Genomic DNA, 10,635 nt, shown 5'->3' with positions numbered 1-10,635 from the left:
GTCCCTGTCCCATCCCTGTCCCATCCCTGTCCCATCCCTGTCCCCAAAGCTGCTGCGGCCCCATGGTGGGAGCAGGGCGGTTGAACAGGGGCAGGAGCACCCCGGGGTGGCAGCGGGCTCCGGGCACGAGCCGGGCGGGGGGCTGTGCCCCCTCCGGCGCTCCGTGGGTACCACAGCGGGCGCTTGGCAACGCGGCATCCCCCGGCTTCCCGTTGCCACGGCAACCGCGCGGGAGATGCCGGAGTTGGGGGAGCACAAAGATGTGGGGGCTCGGAACGGGCAGGGGGCGGCGATGGAGCCCCTCCCCCCGCGACGTCACCGGACACCCCCGCGTGGGTCGGGGGGATTGGGGGGAGGAGACCCCAAACCACGCGCAGACCCCCAGCAGGGACACCCCCCAAAAACAACACCACCCCCCCTTAGCCCCCCGGCGTCAGACAAAGCCCCCCACGCACACATCCCCCCTCCCCTCCCCCAGCAGCGCCTCTGACCCCTCCAGGGGGACCCCCAATCCCACCAGGGCCCCCCAAAACCCCCCCGGCTTCCGGGACCCCCCCACCCCCGCCGGCGCGGGGAGGAAGCGGCCCCAGTGCCCAGAGCGCCGGAAACCAGCCCGGGCTGCGGCACGGAACGGGGGGGCCCTGCACGGAAATGGGGGGGCCCCGCACGGAAATGGGGGGGCCCCGCCCCCCCCGGACCCTGCACCCCCCGCGCCCCCCGGGTGGGTCCCCATGGGGGGCTGGCACTGCCCAGCCCCACTGCGGCACCCAGGGGTGGCGGGCAGGGAGTGGGGGGAGGGACCCCTGAGCTGGGCAGGACCCCTGGGTGGCCGTGGGCACCAGTGTGGGGCTGGGGGGGACAGCAGAGTCACATCTGTCTGTCTGTCCATCTGTCCGTCTGTCCATCCATCCATCCATCCATCCATCCATCATCCATCCATCCATCCATCCATCCATCCATCCATCCGTCCATCCGTCCATCCATCATCCATCCATCCATCCGTCCATCCATCCATCCATCCATCATCCATCCATCCATCCATCCATCCATCCATCCATCCATCATCCATCCATCCATCCATCCATCCATCCATCCATCCATCCATCATCCATCCATCCATCCATCCATCATCCATCTGTCCGTCCATCCACCCATCTCCTTGTTCCTCCACCCATCTGCCCACACCTCACCCCTCCACCCACCCACAGGGTGTCCATCCCCTGTCCATCCCCTGTCCCTTCCTGTCCATCCCGTGTCCATCCCCTGTCCATCCTGTGTCCATCCTGTGTCCATCCTGTGTCCCTCCCTGTCCCTCCCCTGTCTCTCCCCTGTCCCTCCCCTGTCCATCCTGTGTCACTCCCTGTCCCTCCCCTGTCTCTCCCCTGTCCATCTCCTGTCCCTCCCCTGTCCATCCCCTGTCCATCTCCTGTCCCTCCCCTGTCTCTCCCCTGTCCATCTCCTGTCCCTCCCCTGTCCATCCCCTCTCCATCCCGTGTCCATCCCCTGTCCATCCTGTGTCCATCCCCTGTCCATCCCCTGTCCCCTGTCCATCCCGTGTCCATCCCTTGTCCATCCCTGTCCCTCCCGTGTCCATCCCCTGTCCATTCCTGTCCCTCCCCTGTCCATCCCCTGTCCATCTCTGTCCATCCTGTGTCCGTCCCGTGTCCCTCCCCTGTCCCTTCCTGTCCCTCCCCTGTCCATCCCCTGTCCCTTCCTGTCCATCCCGTGTCCATCCCCTGTCCATCCCCTGTCCATCCCCTGTCCATCCTCTGTCCATCCTGTGTCCCTCCCCTGTCCGTGCCCTGTCCATCCCCTGTCCATCCCCTGTCCATCCCTGTCCATCCTGTGTCCGTCCCCTGTCCGTCCCCTGTCCATCCCCTGTCCATCCCCTGTCCATCCCCTGTCCGTGCCCTGTCCATCCCCTGTCTATCCCCTGTCCATCCCCTGTCCATCCCTGTCCATCCTGTGTCCGTCCCCTGTCCATCCCCTGTCCATCCCCTGTCCATCCCCTGTCCATCCCCTGTCCGTGCCCTGTCCATCCCCTGTCTATCCCCTGTCCATCCCTGTCCATCCCCTGTCCATCCTGTGTCCCTCCCCTGTCCGTGCCCTGTCCTTCCCCTGTCCGTGCCCTGTCCATCCCCTGTCCGTGCCCTGTCCATCCCCTGTCCATCCCCTGTCCGTGCCCTGTCCATCCCCTGTCCATCCTGTGTCCCTCCCCTGTCCGTGCCCTGTCCATCCCCTGTCCGTGCCCTGTCCATCCCCTGTCCATCCTGTGTCCATCCTGTGTCCATCCCCTGTCCATCCCCTGTCCACGCCTCCTGCCCGCCTGCCCGTGCCCCCGGTGCCCCCGGTGCCCCCGGTGCCCCCGGTGCCCGCGGTGCCGCCGGTACCTCGGAGCGCGCCGAGGGCGGCGGCCAGGCTGGCGCGGAGCCGGGGCTCGGGCACGGTGTCCACGAGCCGCGCCAGGCGGTTCAGGTGCCGCTTGGCGGCCTCGTGGCGAGCGGCCTCGGCGCGGATGGCGGCCCGGAGCCCGCGCCGCTCCCGCGGGGCCCCCATGGCGCCCCCGGCCCGGCCCGGCCCGGCACGGCACGGCACGGAACGGCCCCGCCGCGATCGCTTCCTGCCGCGCCGGGCGCCGCCCGCGGGACGCGCCGCGTCACGGGGCCGGGCCGGGCGGGCCGGGACACGCGGGACAGGAGGGACACGCGGGACAGGAGGGACAGGAGGGACAGGAGGGACAGGAGGGACAGGAGGGACACGCGGGACAGGAGGGACACGCGGGACAGGAGGGACAGGAGGGACAGGAGGGATAGGCCGGGACACGCCGGGACACGCGGGACATGTGGGATACACGGGACATGCGGGACAGGAGGGACAGGAGGGACAGGAGGGACACGCGGGACACGCGGGACAGGAGGGACAGGGCGGGACACGCGGGATGTGCCGGGACAAGCGGGACAGGAGGGACAGGAGGGACAAGAGGGACACGTGGGACACACGGGACAGGGCGGGACACGTGGGACACGTGGGACACACGGGACAGGAGGGACATGCGGGACAGGAGGGACAGGAGGGACAGGCTGGGACACACCGGGACACGCGGGACATGTGGGATACACGGGACATGCGGGACAGGAGGGACAGGAGGGACACACAGGACAGGAGTGACATATGGGACAGGAGGGACAGGAGGGACACGTGGGATGTGCCGGGACACGCGGGACACGCGGGACAGGAGGGACAGGAGGGATAGGCCGGGACACGCCGGGACACGCGGGACATGTGTGATACACGGGACATGCAGGACACGCAGGACACACCGGGATGTGCCGGGACACGCGGGACAGGAGGGAAAGGGCGGGACACGCGGGACACGCGGGACACACGGGACAGGCGGGACACGCGGGACACGCGGGACACGCGGGACAGGCCGGGACACGCGGGACACGCAGGACACACGGGACAGGCCGGGACATGTGCGACACACACGCCACAGACACGCTATGGACACGCCACAGACACGCTACGGACACGCCACAGACACGCCACAGACATGCCACAGACACTCCGCGGGTACGGCAGGGGGACAATGTCACGGGGGACACACACCTGCGGGGACGGGGACGCGTGGGGACACGCGCACACGCGGGTGGGCGCTGTGGGGACACACCAAGGACACGGCGGGTGCTGGGACACCCTGGGGTGCTCAGGTGGACACGCACGGGGTTCATGTGCTGACGCACTGGGGACACACAGACACGCTGGGGACACACGGACACGCTGGGGACATGTGCAGTGACATATGGACATGCTGGGGACACGTGTGGGCACATGGACAGGCTAAGAACACGTGCAGGGACACACGGACATGCTAAGAACATGTGCAGTGACACACGGACATGCTGGGGACACGTGTGGGCACATGGACAGGCTAAGAACACGTGCAGGGACACACGGACATGCTAAGAACATGTGCAGTGACACACGGACATGCTGGGGACACGTGTGGGCACATGGACGTGCTGGGTACACATGTAGGGTCTCGGGGGTCCCCGTGAGGCCCCGGGGGTCTTTGTGGGGTCCCAGCACCCCCAAAGAGTCCCAGTGGTCCCTGTGGGGTCCCAGCACCCCAAGGGGTCCCAGCACTATTTGGGGGTCCCCAGCACCCTTTGGGGGGTCCCCAGCACTATTTGGGGGTCCCTGGGGGTCCCTGGGGGCTCTGGGGGGCTCTGGGGGTCCCGGGGGGCTCTGGGGGTCCCGGGGGGTTCTGGGGGTCCCTGGGGGGCTCTGGGGGTCCCGGGGGGCTCTGGGGGTCCCTGGGGGGCTCTGGGGGTTCCTGGGGGTCCCTGGGGAGTTCTGGGGGGGTTTGGGGGGTCCCTGGAAGGCTCTGGGGGTTTTGGGGATCCGTGGGGGTCCCGGGGGTCTCTGGGGGTCCCGGGGGGGCTCCAGGATTTGTGCGGGGGCGTGGCCAGCTCCGGGGGCGGGGCATGTGACCCAAATTAGCCCCGCCCCCCTCCCCGGAGGACCCGCCCCTCCTCAGCCGTACAGCGCGCATGCGCAGCACACGCATTATTGTGCTGTGGGCGGGGCCATGCCCATATACGGCTGGGGGGCGTGGCCTGAGCGCAGGGCTGGGCGGGCCCGGGGCGCGGTGGGCGGGGCGGCGGCTCCCGCGCACGCGCAGTACGGGCGGGCGCGCGCGGCCGCGCCTTAAAGGGGCCGCGCCTTAAAGGGGCCGCGCCGCCCGGAACGCCCCGGGACCCCCGGGACCCCCTCGGGACCCCCCGAGACCCCCGGGACCCCCGGGACCACCGCCGAGCCCGCCATGGTCTGCGGAGGCTTCGCCTGCTCGCGGAACGCGCTCTGCGCCCTCAACGTGGTTTATGTGGTGAGCGGGGCGGCCGTGAGGGGAATGGGGGGGGGGCGTGAGGGACTGGGGACCCCTGTGGGGGGGCGTGAAAGAATGGGGACCCCTCTGCTCAGGGGGGGCTTGGGGACCCCCCTGTGGTGTATGGGGGGATTGGGGACCCCCCTGAGGGGGCACGGGGGGATTGGGGACCCCCCTGAGGGGTATGGGGGAATTAGGGACCCCCCTGTGGGTTCTATGGGGGAATTGGGGACCCCCGTGGGGGGCACGGGGGGATTGGGGACCCCCCTGGGGGGAACGGGGGGATTGGGCACCCCCGTGGGGGGGTATGAGGGGATTGGGGATCCCCCTGTGGTGTATGGGGGGATTGGGGACCCCCCTGTGGTGTATGGGGGGATTGGGGACCCCCCTGAGGGGGCACGGAGGGATTGGGGACCCCCCTGAGGGGGCTGTGAGAGGATTTGGAACATTGGGGACCCCCCTGTGGTTTGGGGGGCTCAGCCCAGTTTGGGGGGCTCAGTCCCGGTTCGGGGGGCTCAGTCCCAGTTTGGGGGACACAGTCCCAGTATGGGGGCACAGTCCCAGTTTGGGGGGCACAGTCCCAGTTTGGGGGGCACAGCCCTGCTCCGGGGGGCTCAGCCCCAGTTTGGGGGGCACAGTCACAGTTTGGGGGGCTCAGTCCCGGTTTGGGGGGCTCAGTCCCAGTTTGGGGGGCACAGCCCTGCTCCGGGGGGCTCAGCCCCAGTTTGGGGGGCACAGTCACAGTTTGGGGGGCTCAGTCCGGGTTCGGGGGGCTCAGCCCCGCTCCGGGGGGCTCAGTCCCGGTTGGGGGGGCACAGTCTCAGTTCGGGGGGCACAGTCCGGGTTCGGGGGGCTCAGCCCCAGTTTGGGGGGCTCAGCCCCAGTTCGGGGGGCTCAGTCCGGGTTCGGGGGGCTCAGCCCCAGTTCGGGGGGCTCAGCCCCGCTCCGGGGGGCTCAGCCCGCTCCGGGAAGCCCCGGGGGTCCCGGTGCCCCCTGACCCGTGCCCCCCAGCTGGTGGGGGTGCTGCTGGTGGCCGTGGCGGGCTGGGCGCGGGGCCTGGCCGGGGGCTCCAGCCCCCCGCTGCTGGGAGGAGCCTTCGCCGTCGGAGTCTTCCTCCTGCTGATCGCGGCGCTGGGGCTGCTGGGGGCGCTGCGGCACCACCAGGTCCTGCTCTTCTTCGTATCCTTGGGGGGCACCCCTGGGACCCCCGGCACCCCCCGCCCGCCCCGCCACCGCCTGCTGCCCTGCTGCATCCCTTGGCCCAGAGCCCCTCGGTCCCAGCACCCCTGGGTGTCCCCGGCACCCCTGGCAGTGTCCCCAAATCCCTCTGGCTGGCCCTGGCACCCCTGGCAGTGTCCCCAAATCCCTCTGGCTGGCCCTGGCACCCCTGGCAGTGTCCCTGGCACCCCTGAGTGTCCCTGGCACCCCTGGCAATGTCCCCAAACCCCTCTGGATTACCCTGGCACCCCTGGCAGTGTCCCCAAATCTCTCTGGCTGGCCCTGGCACCCCTGGCAGTGTCCCCAGCACCCCCTGAGTGTCCCTGGCACCCCTGGCAGTGTCCCCAAACCCCCCTGGCTGTCCCTGGCACCCCTGAATGTCCCTGGCACCCCTGGCAGGGTCCCCAAGACCCCCCTGGCTGTCCCTGGCCCCTCCCCGGCTGCCACCCCCTGCCCTGTGTCCCCAAACGCCCCCCGATGTCCCAACCCCCCTCCCCCATGCCCCCCCAGCTCCTGCCCCTCTTCAGACCCTTCAGGGGGGCTCAAACCCCAGCCGGGAACCCCAAAACCTGCAGGGGCCTGGGGGTGGGGAGGTGCTGGGGGGTCCCCGGGGGGGATTTTGGGGGGGATTTTGGGGGGTCTCGGTGTGTGTGTGCCCCCCTTGACCCCCCCAGTACGTGCTGATCCTGGGCCTGGTGTTCCTGTGCCAGCTGGGCGTGTCCTGCGCCTGCCTCGCCCTGGGCAGGGCGGCTCAGGTGGGTACCGGGCCCCCCAAAACCCCCGGGACCCCCCCAGATCCCGGGGGGGCTCAGGGAACCCCTTCCACCCCCCTCCAAACCCTGGTGACCCCCTGGGACACCCCCAGATCTGTCTGGGACCCCCCCAGGACCCCCTGCACCCCCCAGCCCATCCCCCGATCTTGGGGTGCACAGGGACCCCCCCCAAACCCCTCAATCCTTGTGGGGGGGGGTCACAAAGGGATTTGGGGGTCCTGGTGGCAGTAGGGGGGGGGGGTCCTGGGGGACACTGAGGGGTTTGGGGGGGCCCTGGGGGGGTGGGAGGGGGCCCTGAGGGGTTTGGGGGGGCCCTGGGGGGGTGGGAGGGGGCCCTGAGGGGTTTGGGGGGGCCTGTGGGAATGGGGGTGTCCTGGGGGGTAGTGAGGGATCTGGGGGGTTCTTGAGGGGTTTGGGGGGGCTCTGGGGGAATGGGAGGGGGTCCTGAGGGGTTTGGGGGGTTCCTGTGAGGATGGGAGGGGGTCCTGAGGGGTTTGGGGGGGCCCTGAGGGGATGGGGGTGTCCTGGGGGGTTTGGGGGGTTCCCAAGGGGTTTGGGGGGTCCCGTGGCTGCGGATGAGTTCTGGGGGAGCACTGAGGGGTTTGGGGGTCCCCGTGGCGGTGGGGGGGTGCTGGGGGAGCACTGAGGGGTTTGGGGGTCCCCGTGGCGGTGGGGGGGTGCTGGGGGGGCACTGAGGGGTTTGGGGGTCCCCGTGGCGGTGGGGTGGTGCTGGGGGGGCGCTGACGGATTTTTGGGGTGCCCCCGGTGCCCCCCAGGAGCGGCTGCTGCGCTCGGCCTGGCCCCTGCTGAGCGGGGGGGCGCGGGGGGAGCTGCAGCGCCGGCTGGGCTGCTGCGGTTTGGGGGAGCCCCCCGGGACCCCCACTCCGGCCAGCTCCCCCCCTGGGCTGGAGCCCCCCTGGGGACCCCCAAACTGCCCCGCGGTGAGTCTCGGGGGGGCTTGGGGGGCGGATGGGGGTGACAGGGGGAGTCTGGGGGGAGTTTGGGGGGGTTTAGGGGTGACTGGGGGGGATTTGGGGGATTTAGGGGTGACTGGGGGAGATTTGGGGGGGTTAGGGGTGACTGGGGGAGATTTGGGGGGAGTTTGGGGGGGTTTAGGGGTGACTGGGGGGGATTTGGGGGGTTTAGGGGTGACTGGAGAAGATTTTGGGGGGTTTAGGGGTGACTGGAGAAGATTTTGGGGGGGTTTAGGGGTGACTGGGGGGGATTTGGGGGATTTAGGGGTGACTGGGGGGGATTTTGGGGGGTTTAGGGGTGACTGAGGGAGATTTGGGGGGTTTAGGGGTGACTGGAGAAGATTTTGGGGGGGTTTAGGGGTGACTGCGGGGGATTTGGGGGGAGTTTGGGGTGACTGGGGGAGTTTGGGGGGAGTTTGGGGGCGTTTAGGGGTGACTGGGGGGGATTTGGGGGATTTAGGGGTGACTGCGGGGGATTTGGGGGGAGTTTGGGGTGACTGGGGGAGTTTGGGGGGAGTTTGGGGGCGTTTAGGGGTGACTGGGGGGGATTTGGGGGGTTTAGGGGTGACTGGGGGAGTTTGGGGGGAGTTTGGGGGGGTTTAGGGGTGACTGGGGGGGATTTGGGGGATTTAGGGGTGACTGGGGGGGATTTGGGGGATTTAGGGGTGACTGGGGGAGATTTGGGGGGTTTAGGGGTGACTGGGGAGTTGGGGGGAATTTGGGGGGGTTTGGAGACTCCTCCTGGGGGTATGGGGGGGGCAGGGGGATTTGGGGACCCCTGGGGGAAGCGAATGGGGGGGGCTGGGGGGGGGGTTGGGTTTTTTGGGGGAAGCAGAGCTTGGGGACCCCCTGGATGTGCTGAGCCCCCCAGGAGGGGCTTGTGCTGCCCGCCCAGCCCGACTGTGGGGTGTGAAGACCCCCGGGGGGCGGGGGGAGCTGGGGACCCCCCTGACCCTCCGGTTTGCCCCCAGAGGTGCCAGTTCCCCCCGGGGGGAGCCCCCCCGTGCCCCCCCTGCGCCCCCCAACTGCTGCAGCACTCGGACCAGGCCCTCAAGATTTTGGGGGGGGTCGGGCTGTTCTTCAGCTTCACCGAGGTACGGGGGGGGCCCGGGGAGCGGGCAGGGGTCTCGAGGCCCTGGGGGGGGTCCAGCAGCCCCCCCACCCCCCGTTTGTTGCAGGTTTTGGGGGTCTGGCTCGCCCTGCGCTTCCGGAACCAGCGCGACCCCCGCGCCAACCCCGGGGCCTTCCTATAGCGGGGGGCCCGGGGGGGGCTCCGCTCCCCTGGGGGGGTCCCCGGCCCCCCAATGCTGACCAGCTGCCCCCCGCAGCCGCATGAAGCACTGGGGACAAGGACACCCCAAAATCATGGGGTGAACCCCCCCAAAAGGGCTGTGACCCCCCCCCACAGCAGGAGGGGGGCTCGGGGCAGAGCCCCCCCCCCACTCATCTCAGTCTGAGCTCTCCAAACTGGTTTGTACTGGTCACTGCGACCCCCCCAGCCCCCCAGTTGTCCTCCCCCACCCCACGGGGGGTGTCATGGGCACCCCCACACTGGGGAGGGGCACGCGGGGCAGGACCCCCCCCACAGCGACTCCCCCTCCTCCCAGTCTGAGCCCTCCCAAACTGGGAGGTGCCCCTCCCCCCTTGGGGGCTGAGGGGGGGGGTCACAACCTCCCCAAATCCAGCAGGACCCCCCCATGCCAACACCCTGAACTGGTCTGTACTGGTTTACACCGTGACTGGGACCGGTGACCCCCCCAGACCCAACGGGGGGAGCAGGGGGACACCCCCCACCCCTGCTGCCACCCCGGGGTGGTCACCGTGGCCCCCCCCCAATAAACACACAACTCTGCCCAGGGCTCGGGCTCGTTTTGGGGTGCCCCCCCGGGCAGCAGTGACCCCCCACCAGTGACACAGGACACGCAGGGTGGGGTGGGGGGGCACTGCCCACTCCCCTTTGTTGGCAGGGAAATGGGGAACCCCGAAAACTGCCCCCCAATAAGTGGGGTCTCCCCCAAATCCAGTCCTGGGGGGGGGGGTGTTCAGGATGTTTGGGGAGGGGGGGACCCCTCAGTTCCCCCAACAATACCGGTGGGAGGTGCGCAGGGGGTGTTTTTTGGGGGGGTCACCCCACGATTCCATCCTGGGGGATGTTCAGGGGTGGTTATTTGGGGGTGGGGGGGAGCAGAGGTGCCATCCTGTCCCCCCCAGGGACCCCCTCCTCAATTCCAGCCCCCAAAACCCCCCCGGGGCCCAAAACTCCCCCGGGACAGCCCCCCCAAACCGGGGCTGCAGCCCCCCCTGCCCCCTCCCCACGCCCAGCTGATCCATCGGCCTCCAATGTCCTGGGCACAGGGACACGGGTGGCACAGGGACATCGGTGGCACAGGGACACGGGTGGCACAGGGACACCGGTGGCGCAGGGACACCGGGTGGCACAGGGACACGGGTGGCACAGGGACACGGGTGGCACAGGGACACTGGGTGGCACAGGGGACACCCCTGCCACTGGCACCCACAGGGAAGGGCCCCCAGCAGCACTCGTGTGACCCCAGGAGTGTCCCCGTGTCCCCCCAGCCTGTGTCCCCTCCATGTCCCTGTGTCCCCCCGTGTCCCCGGTGTCCCCCCGTGTCCCCGGTGTCCCCTCCCTTCCCACGGACATCTGAGGTGCTCCCCACGCTCCTCCTGTCCACGGGGGAGGTGCAGGCAGCCCAGAGCAGCACCTCGGGGACTCTGTGCCACAGTGTCACCTCCTGTCCCACAGTGTCACCTCCTGTCCCCC

The 10,635-nt window shown here is 69.7% G+C and overlaps 1 protein-coding gene across 2 annotated transcripts; it reads left to right on the top strand.

Annotated features, from left to right (window-relative positions):
• The first annotated feature begins 4,399 nt into the window (after window positions 1-4,399).
• TSPAN31 (tetraspanin 31) lies at window positions 4,400-9,705 on the top strand. 2 transcript variants are annotated; one of them, XM_077788564.2, is made up of 6 exons: window positions 4,401-4,888; window positions 5,900-6,067; window positions 6,781-6,861; window positions 7,656-7,820; window positions 8,825-8,947; window positions 9,032-9,705. In XM_077788564.2, the coding sequence occupies exons 1-6, from the start codon at window positions 4,826-4,828 to the stop codon at window positions 9,104-9,106; spliced, it is 675 nt and encodes a 224-aa protein (XP_077644690.1). In that variant the 5' UTR covers window positions 4,401-4,825; the 3' UTR covers window positions 9,107-9,705. The 2 variants fall into 2 exon arrangements, with proteins under 2 accessions (XP_085419127.1, XP_077644690.1); XM_085563001.1 differs by lacking the exon at window positions 7,656-7,820 and having other exon boundaries at window positions 4,400-4,888.
• Window positions 9,706-10,635: the final 930 nt, after the last annotated feature.

This window comes from Lonchura striata, chromosome 29 (genome assembly GCF_050655825.1).
Source record: "Lonchura striata isolate lonStrDom1 chromosome 29, ASM5065582v1, whole genome shotgun sequence".
In the NCBI taxonomy this organism is placed as follows: Eukaryota; Metazoa; Chordata; class Aves; order Passeriformes; family Estrildidae; genus Lonchura; species Lonchura striata.
This window is presented reverse-complemented; position numbering and strand designations above follow the sequence as displayed.